Source organism: Bufo gargarizans, chromosome 2 (assembly GCF_014858855.1).
Source record: "Bufo gargarizans isolate SCDJY-AF-19 chromosome 2, ASM1485885v1, whole genome shotgun sequence".
Classification (NCBI taxonomy): Eukaryota; Metazoa; Chordata; class Amphibia; order Anura; family Bufonidae; genus Bufo; species Bufo gargarizans.
Window position 1 is genome coordinate 421,256,925 of NC_058081.1, and position 16,237 is coordinate 421,273,161.

Sequence of the window (16,237 nt, forward strand, 5' to 3'; positions counted from 1 at the left end):
TATCCCCCTTCACCCTACCAAGCCTAACGTGTTGCAGATAATTTTAATAAATAATACAATAAAAATAATTTTAACGTACTTTATTTAGGCAGTAAAAAGATACACATTGAGTTAGTACGTAAACGCTACTGTGAATCACCAGTTAATAGGTAAGTGGCAAAAAGAAGAAACATGGGAGGTGCAATGTATATGGTAAATTTCATACCCCAAATTACTCAATGGCATATATTTATAGCATTATAAATAAATAATACAAATGGTGCAATTCATGTGAATAAAATAAAAAAATATATATACATAATTTATAAGTGAATAAAAATTATGAAATATATATATATATATTTCATAAATAAATAAAAAGAAAACATATAGTTCATGAAATCATTGAAGATAAATACAAAAATACATAAAAATATCTAAAAAAATTATAAAAATTATAATGTCCATAAAATTCATCTATAAGTGACAAATGAATATGGCGTAGTGATAAGTGTGAAATACAAAAAAGCCAAAAAGCATTGATGTTGTAATAGAAGTACTTAAGAAAAAAATAAATTTTTGGTATATATACATACAAATTCGCGCATATACACATGCATATATATACACATCCATATACGTATACATACATATACACATATACATGTGTTGATAATACAGTCTGGAACCACGGGCTGGATTCCTGCTGAGAGCAGGAACGCACGGCGTCATTGGTTGCTATGACATCGTGCGCTCCCTGCTGCCGCCGCACTACAGTATTGCACTGGTATGATCTATACCAGTGTATTACTGTAATGTGGCGGCAGCAGGGAGCGCACGGCGACATAGCAACCAATGACGCCGTGCGCTCCTGCTCTCAGCAGAAATCCAGCCCGCGAAACACGGCCGTGTGCATTCGGCCTTATGCAAACGTCTGACGTATACTCTTTCCTGAGTTTCTCCAGGGGTCTTTTATTGTCCTCCACATATATGCATTTTGTGTTATGTCCCCTCAGGTGTAGTCCACTTTTTATCCGATGTACCACATTTAATATCTTATGGTAATTATTGAATAAAGTATATTTAGATTTTGTTATAAAAACCTGTGTAGTCTCAGTTTACCTTTGGTTTGTCTAGTCTGGAGCCCAGTAACTCCCCTCTACAGTGCCCAGCCCGCTGTCCTTTGGAGCCCAAGCATGCCTCTTCCAGCATAAGTAACTGCCCACACCCAAACTCTTTGCTGCCGCCCCACTTTGCTATGTGATTATTTGGATGCAACTACGCCCACAGATTCCTTGCGTCCACTCGGTGAAATCTCACGCAGGCGCAGTACCGCGGACAGCCTGCGCCTGCGCGATGTAGAAGCTCCTGAGAGCAATAGCTTTAAATTTGTCACTGGGCTCTCGATTGCTCGGCGCATGCCGAGTGACACATTTGAAGCTGTTGCCCTCAGGAGCTTCTACATCATGCAGGCAGTCCACAGTACTGCGCCTGCGTGAGATTTCACATAGCGGAGGGGGCAGCGGCAAAGAGTTCGGTTGTGGGCAGTTACTTATGCTGGAAGAGACGTTCTAGGGCCCTAAAGGAAAGCGGGCTGGGCACTGTAGGGGGGAGATACTGGGCTCCAGAGAAGGATAATAACGCCCCTCTGGGCACCTTGGACACTCATTTGCATAACATAAAAAGTGGATTTTATCGCTAATGAAACCATGAAACAAACAATGAAGACTACAGCAAGAATCCAATCAGGTATTTTATTGTACATGGCAGTAGTAACACTTTAATATACTCAAACCAGGTGACAGATTCCCTTTAGGCCTCTTTCCCATGGGCGTCCGTACAAGCACAGTCCGTGGGGCAGCCGCAGCGGATCGCGGACCCATTCACTTGAATGGGTCCGCAATCCGGCCGTTCCACTAAAAGATAGGACATGTTCTATATTTTTGCGGAATGGAAGTATAGGACGAAACCCCACGGAAGCACTCCGTAGTGCTTCTGTAGGGTTCCGTTCCGTGGTTCCATTCCGCACCATTCCACATCTCCAGATTTGCGGACCCATTAAAGTGAATGGGTCTGCATCCATGAAGAGGAATGACCAGGGAACGACACCCGTGTATTGCAGATCCGCAAATGCGGTCCACAATAAAATAACGGGGCGCACACGCCCGTGGGAAAGAGACCTTAAGCTGCCTTTCAAATTGTGTCAGTTGCCCATGGAAACAGACAGCATTTTAGCACCATAAATCAGAGAGCAGAAGAATCACTACAGTGACACAAGGCAACAGCCGTTTCGCACTTAACAGTGCTTTGTCAAAACTTTGTCCAAACTTAAGCTGAGCAAAGTATTTGTATTTTTATGTGAAGATTATAATGGAAACTGAACCATTATGTATGATTGTTTTTTGAATTTCAAATTTTAATCTGTTCTCTGTCTGCCATTTTAGTGGATTGTATTGACCCAACATGCTCCAACCATGGAGTGTGCGTAAATAAAGAATGTCTCTGCAGTCCTGGCTGGGGTGGTCAGAACTGTGAATTACCAAGGACTCAGTGTCCAGATCAATGCAGTGGACATGGGACTTACCTCACTGACACAGGTCTGTGTAGCTGTGATCCTAACTGGATGGGCCCTGATTGCTCTGTTGGTAAGAAAAATAAATAAATAAACATTTAACAAATAATTTCATTTTTATGTACACATTTAGCTAATGCTTTGTTTATGTGTAGAAAATAAATGAAGAATTAACTGAAAATTGTTAAAAGTTTAGTGTGTCATTTGCCATACTGTGCATGCATCGGATGCTGCAACATTGAGTAAAGCAGAATAGGTGCATATGTAGTGTGCTTCACTTGGTTTGCTCCAGAGACATGACTTTAGCCTGTATTAACTATTCCCTGTATCTGAACCACCCAGATAACTTGTTTACATCGAGCACTAGAATGATTATTACTTTACTTTTTACGCAAAGCAATATCATATAGTAGTTACCCAAAATCTAAAAGCATGTTAAAGCTAACATCAGGAGCAGGGTAACACCGTAGCGTTGGTTTTGGGGGTGTAAATAAGGATGAGGAATGTTTTGAAATTTTTGTGTCTGATTTGTCAAATTTTTGAAAAATTAGATCTGTGAATCAAAGTTGCTCCATCTCTTTTTGTAGTTTTTTTCTCTAACCCCTCCCTAAGCTCTTGAACGCAATGACAGCAATAATAAATAATGTCAGAGTGTCAATGACATGTATAGCTATGGGTAAATGTATGTTTGATGGTGTTAAAAAATAGCAGATATAAAACTCAACCTTTAAAACATTGTCCCTCATCGGGGCAGATGGTGTTTAAAAACAAATTGTTTTTTTAGGAAAAAAAAACTAAAGCTTGCTCACACCAATCATCAAAAATTTAGACCTCAATGGAGCCATATTCCTGTCCTTCTTTAAACATACATGTTAATGTCAGAAGAAAGAGTGGCTTGTTTTGCACAAGCATCCAAAAGTTGTGCTTTAAGGGGGCGGGATGCGTGCCATATGCATGCATAATTGTTAGTTGTCAGAAGAAAGAATGACTTGCTCTGAACAATTCTGGAAAAATTCTCCTTTTTAATTGGAATGAGCAGCAGTACAATGTGAATGTGGAAAGGGTAGGGTAATAGTGGCATGTGGTCTCAACTCAATAGTAGCGGCAAAAGTGGCAGTACAGCATGGAACAGACAAAGAAGTAGATGTTTGTAGTAGTAAATATGAGTAAGAGTGGCAACTATGTTGTGGCATGTGGTAATGATAGTGGCAGTAGTAAATTAGCAGCAGGAAATGGCAGCTGCAACAAAGGCAGCAGCGTCAGAAGCAGCCATACGGTTTGAAACATGATAGTAGGCAGGCATACAGCACAGTGGCATGATGGTGGCAGCAGCAGCCATACAGTATAGAGTACAATGGTAGACAGGAAGACAGCACAGGGGCATGGTGGCAGCAGTAGCATCCATCTGGTGACCTATCTTGTGATAGATAGGTCACCAGATGTTTTGTACACTGACGGAGGACAACTTCATCCGTTTGGAGGTCACAATGCTAAGGACATTGGAGGCTGAGGAAAAAAGCAGAGCATAACAGGCGAGTTCAACCAAGGAACACAGTATGCACCAGAGAAACGCCAGAGTCCTGTTATGAATGAACCTGGGAGTTCAGGCAGTAGGTCTCCATTTGTTGATTTGCCACAGCCTAGCATGGCACATTAATTTCTTCATCACATTGATGAGACGAACTAGCGGCTGCTGCTATGGCTACTGCTTCTTGTGGTAGCAGAGATGACTGGTGGTAAGTGACTCTGCAGTGGGCAGAGATGAGCCTCAGACACGCGGGTGGCAGGGAGCTGGGTACACAGTGTTTCGTTGTAATGAAGTATTCTTCCATTCCTTTCGGCAGGAGGAAAATATTCCCCCATTTTTCTTTGATAGCAAGGTTCTAAAAGCATGGCTATCCAATAATCATCAGACTGCTTGATGTGTGTTATGCAAGCTGGTGTGGACCCACTGCACCACTGTCAGTGGCAGCTGACCAGGGGGTCAGAGATACCGGTGCAAGCAACGAGGGGAAGTCCAGTGTCAGGGCATGCAGCGATCAAGCAAAGTCCATGTCACTACCAGAGCTTTGAGACATTCTCACAGCTCTGTTTCTCCACCCCTGTGATGATGTCACTTCTAGAGCTTGGAGGAAATCCCTCTGCCCTGTTTCTCCGCCCCTGTGATGAGGTCTTTACTTTCTGTTTCCTTCCTCCCAGCTGTCCCTCCTGTGTTTGATTTTGCTGCCTTTAAATCACCCCTCCTCTGTAGAGGTGCGGATTATACTTTTCATTTGAGCTGTATCTCTCGCTTGAGTATCTTCACCTGTGTTATATCTTTTCACTGGATCTGTGTTCTGCTGAAGCAAGTACTTCGGATATTGTCTGCTGACTTTGGATCTGTTTTCACTGCAGCTGCAGCTCCTTCAGTTAAGTGTTCAGACATTGTGTGTTTCTGTTTCTTTGCTGACTGGATCCGAGGCGACCCCGGTTTCGTCCATATACTGAGCAGGGCACCGGTGGCCGTGCCCCTTCCACTATTGTAGGGGTTTCAGTGGTCATCAGTAGAGTTGAGCGAACACCTGGATGTTCGGGTTCGAGAAGTTCGGCCGAACTTCCCAGAAATGTTCGGGTTCAGGATCTGAACCCGATCCGAACTTCGTCCCGAACTCGAACCCCATTGAAGTCAATGGGGACCCAAACTTTTCGGTACTAAAAAGGCTGTAAAACAGCCCAGGAAAGGGCTAGAGGGCTGCAAAAGGCAGCAACATGTAGGTAAACCCCCTGCAAACAAATGTGGATAGGGAAATGAATTAAAATAAAAATTAAATAAATAAAAATTAACCAAAATCAATTGGAGAGAGGTCCCATAGCAGAGAATCTGGCTTCACGTCACCCACCACTGGAACAGTCCATTCTCAGATATTTAGGCCCCGGCACCCAGGCAGAGGAGAGAGGTCCCGTAACAGAGAATCTGTCTTCATGTCAGCAGAGAATCAGTCTGCATATCATAGCAGAGAATCAGGCTTCACGTCAGCCACCACTGCAACAGTCCATTGTCGTAAATTTAGGCCAAGCACCCAGGCAGAGGAGAGAGGTCCCGTAACAGACAATCTGGCTTCATGTCAGCAGAGAATCAGTCTGCATGTCATAGCAGAGAATCAGGCTTCACGTCAGCCACCACTGCAACAGTCCATTGTCAGATATTTAGGCCCAGCACCCAGGCAGAGGAGAGAGGTTCCGTAACAAACAATCAGGCTTCACGTCAGCCACCAGTGCAACAGTCCATTGGCATATATTTAGGCCCAGCACCCAGGCAGAGGAGAGAGGTCCCGTAACAGAGAATCTGGCTTCATGTCAGCAGAGAATTAGTCTGCATGTCATAGCAGAGAATCAGGCTTCACGTCAGCCACCACTGCAACAGTCCATTGTCATAAATTTAGGCCAAGCACCCAGGCAGAGGAGAGAGGTCCCATAACAGACAATCTGGCTTCATGTCAGCAGAGAATCAGTCTTCATATCATAGCAGAGAATCAGGCTTCACGTCAGCCACCAATGCAACAGTCCATTGTCAGATATTTAGGCCCAGCACCCAGGCAGAGGAGAGAGGTCCCGTAACAGACAATCAGGCTTCACGTCAGCCACCAGTGCAACAGTCCATTGGCATATATTTAGGCCCAGCACCCTGGCAGAGGAGAGAGGTCCCGTAACAGAGAATCTGGCTTCATGTCAGCAGAAAATTAGTCTGCATGTCATAGCAGAGAATCAGGCTTCACGTCACCCAACACTGTAACAATCCATTTTCATAAATTTAGGCCCAGCACCCAGGCAGAGGAGAGAGGTCCCGTAACAGACAATCAGGCTTCACGTCAGCCACCAGTGCAACAGTCCATTGGCATATATTTAGGCCCAGCACCCAGGCAGAGGAGAGAGGTCCCGTAACAGAGAATCTGGCTTCATGTCAGCAGAGAATTAGTCTGCATGTCATAGCAGAGAATCAGGCTTCACGTCACCCAACATTGGAACAGTCCATTGGCATATATTTACGCCCCGGCACCCAGACAGAGGAGAGGTTCATTCAAATTTGGATAGCCTCGCAATATAATGGTAAAATGAAAATAAAAATAGGATTGAATGAGGAAGTGCCCTGGAGTACAATAATATATGGTTAAGGGGAGTTAGTTAATGTCTAATCTGGACAAGGGACGGACAGGTCCTGTGGGATCCATGCCTGGTTCATTTTTATGAACGTCAGCTTGTCCACATTGGCTGTAGACAGACGGCTGCGTTTGTCTGTAATGACACCCCCTGCCGTGCTGAATACACGTTCAGACAAAACGCTGGCCGCCGGGCAGGCCAGCACCTCCAAGGCATAAAAGGCTAGCTCTGGCCACGTGGACAATTTAGAGACCCAGTAACATAGAAACATAGAAACATAGAATGTGTCAGCAGATAAGAACCATTTGGCCCATCTAGTCTGCCCAATATATCTGAATCCTATGAATAGTCCCTGGCCCTATCTTATATGAAGGATAGCCTTATGCCTATCCCATGCATGCTTAAACTCCTTCACTGTATTTGCCGCTACCACTTCTGCAGGAAGGCTATTCCATGCATCCACTACTCTCTCAGTAAAGTAATACTTCCTTATATTACTTTTAAACCTTTGCCCCTCTAATTTAAAACTGTGTCCTCTTGTGGTAGTTTTTCTTCTTTTAAATATGCTCTCCTCCTTTACCGAGTTGATTCCCTTTATGTAATTAAAAGTTTCTATCATATCCCCTCGGTCTCTTCTTTCTTCCAAGCTATACATATTAAGGTCTTTTAACCTTTCCTGGTAAGTTTTATCCTGCAATCCATGGACCAGTTTAGTAGCTCTTCTCTGAACTCTCTCTAGAGTATCTATATCCTTCTGGAGATATGGCCTCCAGTACTGCGCACAATACTCCAAGTGAGGTCTCACCAGTGATCTGTACAGCGGCATAAGCACTTCACTCTTTCTACTGCTTATACCTCTCCCTATACATCCAAGCATTCTGCTGGCATTTCGTGCTGCTTTGTTACAGTAGTTGAATGGGGCCGAACCATCAGTCAGTACGTGGAGGGGTGTGCACACGTACTGTTCCACCATGTTAGTGAAATGTTGCCTCCTGCTAACACGTTGCGTATCAGGTGGTGGTGCAGTTAGCTGTGGCGTGTTGACAAAACTTTTCGACATCTCTGCCATGCTAACCCTGCCCTCAGAGGAGCTGGCCGTGACACAGCTGCCTTGGCGACCTCTTGCTCCTCCTTTGCCTTGGCCTTGGGCTTCCACTTGTTCCCCTGTGACATTTGGGAATTCTCTCAGTAGCGTGTCTACCAACGTGCGCTTGTACTCGCGCATCTTCCTATCACGCTCCAGTGCAGGAAGTAAGGTGGGCACATTGTCTTTGTAGCGTGGATCCAGCAGGGTGGCAACCCAGTAGTCCGCACACGTTAAAATGTGGGCAACTCTGCTGTCGTTGCGCAGGCACTGCAGCATGTAGTCGCTCATGTGTGCCAGGCTGCCCAGGGGTAAGGACAAGCTGTCCTCGGTGGAGGCGCATCGTCATCGTCCTGGCTTTCCCCCCAGCCACGCACCAGTGATGGACCCGAGCTGCGTTGGGTGCCACCCCGCTGTGACCATGCTTCATCCTCATCCTCCTCCACTTCCTCCTCATCCTCGTCCTCCTCGTCCTCCAGTAGTGGGCCCTGGCTGGCCACATTTGTACCTGGCCTCTGCTGTTGCCAAAAACCTCCCTCTGAGTCACTTCTAAGAGACTGGCCTGAAAGTGCTAAAAATGACCCCTCTTCCTCCTCCTCCTCCTCCTGGGCCACCTCCTCTTCCATCATCGCCCTAAGTGTTTTCTCAAGGAGACATAGAAGTGGTATTGTAACGCTGATAACGGCGTCATCGCCACTGGCCATGTTGGTGGAGTACTCGAAACAGCGCAACAGGGCACACAGGTCTCGCATGGAGGCCCAGTCATTGGTGGTGAAGTGGTGCTGTTCTGTAGTGCGACTGACCCGTGCGTGCTGCAGCTGAAACTCCACTATGGCCTGCTGCTGCTCGCACAGTCTGTCCAGCATGTGCAAGGTGGAGTTCCACCTGGTGGGCACGTCGCATATGAGGCGGTGAGCGGGAAGGCCGAAGTTACGCTGTAGCGCAAACAGGCGAGCAGCAGCAGGATGTGAACGCTGGAAGCGCGAACAGACGGCCCGCACTTTATGCAGCAGCTCTGACATGTCGGGGTAGTTGTGAATGAACTTCTGCACCACCAAATTCAGGTTCAGTACGTTAATGCCTCGCTTCAGGCTCTGATGGCACAGCGTGCAAACCACTCGGGTCTTGTCGTCAGCACATTGTTTGAAGAAGTGCCATGCCAGGGAACGCCTTGAAGCTGCCTTTGGGGTGCTCGGTCCCAGATGGCGGCGGTCAGTAGCAGGCCATCTTCCACCCAGTCTTGATCCCTGACCTCCTGTTCAGTCTGCACACTGCAGAAAGACGCAGCAGTTTGCACCTGTGTTTCGTCATCATCAGAGACATGCTGAGGTGGTATTCCCATGTCCTCATCATCAGGAAACATAAGTGGTTGTGTGTCAGTGCATTCTATGTCTTTCACCGCTGGGGAAGGGTTAGGTGGATGCCCTTGGGAAACCCTGCCAGCGGAGTCTTCAAATAGCATAAGAGACTGCTGCATAACTTGAGGCTCAGACAGTTTCCCTGGTATGCATGGGGGTGATGTGACAGACTGATGGGGTTGGTTTTCAGGCGCCATCTGTGCGCTTTCTGCAGAAGACTGGGTGGGAGATAATGTGAACGTGCTGGATCCACTGTCGGCCACCCAATTGACTAATGCCTGCACCTGCTCATGCCTTACCATCCTTAGAACGGCTTTGGGCCCCACCATATATCACTGTAAATTCTGGCGGCTACTGGGACCTAAGGTAGTTGGTACACTAGGACGTGTGGATGTGGCAGAACGGCCACGTCCTCTCCCAGCACCAGAGGGTCCACTAACACCACCACGACCATGTCCACGTCTGCGTCCCTTACTAGATGTTTTCCTCATTGTTATCGTTCACCACAACAACATAACTATTATTTGGCCCAATGTATTGTATTCAAATTCAGCTGAATATAAATTTGAGGCCTAGTATTTAGGCGCTGGGTGACCGGTATGGATTTACTGACAGAATTAGACTTGGAAATGCACAGTAGCGTGTGTGTGAAGTTATTCTGAATGACCCTATGTGCACCTTGAATATTATATACCCTTTTAGGGATAGATTTCAAATAGCTCTGATACAGCAGAAACCACTAAATTATGAAATTGCTAAATTGGGAATTGTATTTCAACCCAGAACAAAAAATGTGCTTTGACGGACACTAAATAACTTGCCCAGCCAGAACAGTACAGCGGTAAAGACAGATTTAGCGGGATATAAATTTGAGGCCTAGTATTTAGGCGCTGGGTGACCGGTATGGATTTACTGACAGAATTAGACTGGGATATGGCCAAAAAATAACCACACTATTGCTGGTTAAATGCACTTGGTGTGACAGCTTGACCAACCACACTACTGAGGGTTAAATGCACTTGGTGACAGGCGCAGCTTGCCCCTGATGTAGTATATGGCCAAAAAATGAACAGACTATTGCTGGTTAAATGCACTTGGTGTGACAGCTTGACCAACCACACTACTGAGTGTTAAATGCACTTGGTGACGGGCGCAGCTTGCCCCTGATGTAGTATATGGCCAAAAAATAAACAGACTATTGCTGGTTAAATGCACTTGGTGTGACAGCTTCACCCTGATGTAGGCTTTAGCCAAAAAACAACCACACCATTGAGGGTTAAATGCACTTGGTGACAGGCGCAGCTTGCCCCTGATGTAGTATATGGCCAAAAAATGAACAGACTATTGCTGGTTAAATGCACTTGGTGTGACAGCTTGACCAACCACACTACTGAGGGTTAAATGCACTTGGTGACGGGCGCAGCTTGCCCCTGATGTAGTATATGGCCAAAAAATAAACAGACTATTGCTGGTTAAATGCACTTGGTGTGACAGCTTGACCAACCACACTACTGAGTGTTAAATGCACTTGGTGTGACAGCTTCACCCTGATGTAGGCTTTAGCCAAAAAACAACCACACCATTGAGGGTTAAATGCACTTGGTCGCAGCTTGTGCTGGCGAACCACAAGACACAAAATGGCCGCCGATCACCCCAGAAAAAAGTGACTGACAAACGGTCTGGGCAGCCTAAAAACAGTGAGCAATTGAGTATCAGCAGCTCAATGATCCACAGCTGCGGATCGATCAATTAATCAAGTCCTTTGGAGGAGTTAATCTCGCCCTACTGTCGCAGCCGCAACCTCTCCCTATGCTGATCAGAGCAGAGTGACGGGCGGCGCTATGTGACTCCAGCTTAAATAGAGGCTGGGTCACATGGTGCTCTGGCCAATCACAGCCATGCCAATAGTAGGCATGGCTGTGACGGCCTCTTGGGTCAAGTAGTATGACGCTTGTTAATTGGCTGCTTTGCAGCCTTTCAAAAAGCCCCAAGAAAGCGTCACAAAAGCGCCAAGAAAGCGACGAACACCGAACCCGAACCCGGACTTTTACGAAAATGTCCGGGTTCGGGTCCGTGTCACGGACACCCCAAAATTCGGTACGAACCCGAACTATACAGTTCGAGTTCGCTCATCCCTAGTCATCAGCCTTAGGTACGCGGGCATGTCTCGATCCACCATCTGGATCTGGACATGTGTTCAGCAGCTTAGGGAGAGCTTTTAGGGTTTGACAGGGGTCACCCTTTATCCTCCCTAGTTTGTGTACGGTCAGTTGCTTTTCACTGTGTAGGCTCTTGTTGCTCACTTACAGCCGTGACATTATAATCCGCCAAAACCGTCCTTTTTTGACATGGATCCGCTTTCTGACCTGGTTGACCGCATGCAGGGTCTTTCTTTGGAGGTAGCGGATCTCCGTCAATCTATGACTCAGCTTCAAGCATTGGGCTCTGCTACGGCCCATGGAGTCTGTTGCGAGCCAAAGGTCTCACTTCCGGAAACGTTCTCCGGGGGCAGTGAGAATTTTGTTTGTTTCAGAGAGGCATGCAAACTCCATTTTTGCTTGTGTCCCCATTCCTCTGGTAATGAGGAACAGAGGGTGAGGATTGTCATCTCCCTGCTCAGGGGTAGTGCTCAGACTTGGGCTTTTTCGTTGCCATCGAGGGATCCCTCCCTTCGATCCGTGGAAAGATTTTTTGTGGCCCTGGGGTAGATATATGATGACCCGGATCGTGTTGCTCTGACCGAATCTAACTTACGTTTTTTATGCCAGAACAAACTGTCTGCGGAGCTTTATTGTTCTGAATTTCGGAGATGGGCAGCTGATTCAGGTTGGAATGATGCTGCACTCCGGAATCAGTTCTCTCATGGTCTCTCAGAGAGATTGAAAGATGCGTTTGCTTTCCATGAGAACGTCCTTAGAGTCTGCCATGTCATTGGCGGTACGCCTTGACAGGCGTCTAAGAGAAAGAAACGAGACCTCTCTGTCCAGTCATTTTCAGTCTTGGGGCAGTGGTGCGGACTCATTCAGTGTGCAGGGGCCTCATCCTCTCTTGGTTCCCTCTGTGGAGGAGCCTATGCAGCTAGTTTGACTTGCCCCTGATAAAGGAGGATTTAGTCCTCAGAGAATGGTGTGTTTTTGTTGTGGGGCATAGGTCATTTTGCAAATGTTTGTCCGTCTAGGAAATTCTTGAACTGTACTAAGAGCGATAATAAGAGAAAAACCTCAAAAGGTAAATCATCAAACTCTGCTTCATCTGCTACTTTGGGCAAAGTTGATGTAGGAATTGATGCTTTTCCTCTGACCTGCAGTTCCCGTTTTCTCCTTTCTGCCAGGGTAGCGCTAGGGAGCAAAGTCATTTCTTGTGAAATTTTTGTCGATAGTGGAGCGGCCGTCAATCTTATTGATACTCAATTTGTAGCCATGCATGGTTTTCAGGTTTGCACATTAGAAAAGGATATACCTGTTTTTGCTATTGACTCTGCTCCACTCTCACAGAGATCCCTGAAGGGCATTGTTCACAATATCCGGTTAGCGGTAGGTGACACTCATGTGGAGGATATATCTTGTTTTCTCCTTAACGGATTGCCTTCTCCTCTAGTTTTGGGGTTAGCCTGGCTCACTAGACATAACCCCACTATTGATTGGCAAGGAAGGCAAATAAATGAGTGGAGTGAGTTTTGTAGAGAGAATTGTCTCACAGCGATTTTTGCAGAGGTGTCTACTAAAACGGTGCCATCATTTCTCTGATTTCTTGGAAGTGTTTTCCGAGAGCGGTGTTCAGGAGCTACCTCCTCACCGGGAGTTTGACTGTCCCATTAACCTCATTCCCGGCGCCAAGCTGCCAAAAGCACGCCTCTACAATCTCTCACAACCGGAAAGAATCGCAATGCGAACTTATATTTCTGAGAGTTTCGATAAGGGGCATATTCGTCCCTCAAAATCACCTGTTGCCGCTGTTTGTTTTTTTTTGTTAAAAAGAAAGATGGCTCTCTGAGACCTTGCCTAGATTTTAGGGAGCTGAACCGTATCACGATTCGCGATCCCTATCCCCTTCCTCTGATCCCGGACCTCTTCAATCAAATTGTTGGGGCCAAGGTTTTTTCCAAATTGGATTTGAGAGGCGCATAAAACCTGGTCAGGGTCAGAGAGGGGGATGAATGGAAAACGGCCTTTAATACCCCTAACGGGCATTTTGAGAATCTCGTTATGCCTTTCGGACTGATGAATGCCCCGGCCGTCTTTCAGCATTTTGTTAACAGTATTTTCTACCATTTAATGGGGAAATTTGTATTGGTGTATCTTGATGATATTTAGATTTTTTTCCCCTGATGTTCAGACCCATCAGGATCATCTTTTTCAGGTTCTGCGGATTCTGCGGGAGAATAAATTGTACGCCAAGCTAGAGAAATGTGTTTTTATGGTATCGGAGATTAAATTTCTGGGTTTTCTCCTCTCTGCTTCTGGTTTTCGCAAGGATCCGGAGAAGGTCCGTGCTGTGCTGGAGTGGGAGCTTCCTGAGAATCAGAAGGCATTGATGCGCTTTCTGGGTTTTGCAAACTATTACAGAAAGTTCATTTTGAATTATTCCTCTGTTGTCAAACCCCTCACTGAAATGACTAAAAAGGCGGCGGCTTTTTCCTCTTGGTCGGAGGAGGCGCTTGCAGCTTTTTCTAAGATTAAAGAGAGTTATGCGTCTGCTCCCGTCTTGGTGCATCCCGATGTTTCCTTACCTTTTATTGTTGAGGTGGATGCTTCCGAGGTGGGTGTGGGTGCGGTTTTGTCCCAGGGCCCTTCTCCTGCCAAGTGGCGACCCTGTGCCTTTTTCTCTAAAAAACTCTCCCCGGCAGAGAGAAACTATGATGTGGGAGATAGGGAGTTGTTGGCCATCAAGCTGGCTTTCGAGGAATGGCGCCATTGGTTGGAGGGGGCCAGGCACCCTAACACAGTTTTTACCGACCATAAGAATCTAGCGTACTTGGAGTCGGCCAGGCGTATGAATCCGAGACAGGCCAGATGGTCTCTGTTCTTCTCCAGATTCAATTTTGTCGTTACATTCCGCCCTGGGATCAAAAATGTGAATGCTGATGCTCTCTCTCGCTGTTTTCTGGGAGGAGGAAACTCCGAGGACCCGGGTCCCATTTTGGCGGAGGGGGTGGTTGTTTCTGCTCTGTATTCTGATTTGGAGGCCGAGGTCCAGGCTGCCCAGACTGAGGTACCTGCCCGTTGTCCTCCTGGGAAGTTGTTTGTGCCTCCTGAGTTACGTCACAAACTCTTCAAGGAGCATCATGATACTAAGGTCCCTCGTTCACGGCCTTCAGGTCCCCTTCTCCCGTTACCCATACCTTCCCGTCCTTGGACACTCCTCTCCATGAACTTTATCACGGATTATCTTCCTCGTTCCTCAGGGAAGTCGGTGATCCTGGTGGTGGTGGACCGTTTTAGCAAGATGGCTCATTTCGTACCCTTCCCTGGTTTACCCAGTGCTAAAACGTTGGCGCAAGCTTTTGTCGAGCTTTTGTCGACCATATTGTTAAATTGCATGGCATTCCCTCGGATATTGTTTCCGATAGAGGCACGCAGTTTGTGTCCAGATTCTGGAAGGCTTTCTGTTCTCGTCTGGGGGTTCGGCTGTCCTTCTCTTCTGCTTTTCACCCGCAGTCGAATGGTCAGACTGAACGCGTCAACCAGAATCTGGAGACATTTGCGCTGTTTTGTGGCAGAAAACCAGGAGGATTGGCGTTCATTTCTCCCTCTTGCTGAGTTTGCTCTGAACAACCGTCATCAGGAATCTTCTGATAAGTTACCATTCTTTGGTGCATATGGGTTCCATCCGCAGTTTCGGACATTCTCGGGAGGGGCTCCCTCTGGTGGAGGAGGAGAGATTTTCCTCGTCTTTGTCTATCATTTGGCAAAAGATTCAGAGTAATCTTAGAAAGATGAGTGAGAAATATAAGCGTGTGGCTGATAAGAGACGTATGCCTGGTCTGGACCTGAATGTGGGTGATCTGGTGTGGTTGTCTACAAGAAATATTAAACTGAAGGTTCCCTCCTGGAAATTGGGTCCCAAGTTTATTGGGCCTTATAAAATCTTGTCAGTCGTCAATCCTGTTGCCTTCCGTCTTGATCTTCCACGGGTTTGGAAGATACATAATGTATTTCACAGGGCTCTTTTAAAGCCATATGTCCAGCCCACGGTGCCACCCTCTTTGCCTCCTCCTCCGATTTTGGTTGATGGCAATCTGGAGTTTGAGGTTTCCAGAATTATGGACTCTCGCATTGCCCGCGGTTCTCTTCAGTGCCTCATTCATTGGAAGGGTTATGGTCCTGAGAAGAGGATGTGGGTTCCGGTGTCGGACATTAAAGCCACTCGCCTCATCAGCGCATTTCATAGGGCTCATCCTGAGAAGGTGGGTCCTGGGTGTCCGGAGTCCACCCGTAGAGGGGGGGAGGTACTGTCACTACCAGAGCTTTGAGACGTTCTCACAGCACTGTTTCTCCACCCCTGTGATGATGTCACTACTAGAGCTTGGAGGAGTTCCCTCTGCCCTGTTTCTCCGCCCCTGTGATGAGGTCTTTACTTTCTGTTTCCTTCCTCCCAGCTGTCCCTCCTGTGTTTGATTTTGCTGCCTTTAAATCACCCCTCCTCCTTTGTAGAGGTGCGGATCATACTTTTCATTTGAGCTGTATCTCTTGCTTGAGTATCTTCACCTGTGTGATATCTTTTCACTGGATCTGTGTTCTGCTGGAGCAAGTACTTCGGATATTGTCTGCTGACTTTGGATCTGTTTTCACTGCAGCTGCAGCTCCTTCAGTTAAGTGTTCAGACATTGTGTGTTTCTGTTTCTTTGCTGACTGGATCCGAAGTGACCCTGGTTCCTTCCATATACTGAGCAGGGCACCGGTGGCCGTGCCCCTTCCACTATTGTAGGGGTTTCAGTGGTCATCAGCCTTAGGTACGCGGGCATGTCTCGATCCACCATCTGGATCTGGACATGTGCTTAGCAGCTTAGGGAGAGCTATTATGGTCTGACAGGGGTCACCCTTTATCCTCCCTAGTTTGGGTCCCGTCAGTTGCTTTTCACTGTGTAGGCTCTTGTTGCTCACTTAC

At 46.8% G+C, this 16,237-nt stretch overlaps 1 protein-coding gene across 1 annotated transcript in view; it reads left to right on the forward strand.

The window, feature by feature from the left end:
• Positions 1-16,237, forward strand: part of TENM2 (teneurin transmembrane protein 2) — a 3,034,822-nt gene that overhangs the window by 2,136,913 nt on the left and 881,672 nt on the right. The window contains exon 11 of the mRNA XM_044277356.1: positions 2,424-2,624. Coding sequence (XP_044133291.1) covers positions 2,424-2,624 — 201 coding nt within the window. The remainder of the gene's footprint in view (positions 1-2,423; positions 2,625-16,237) is intronic.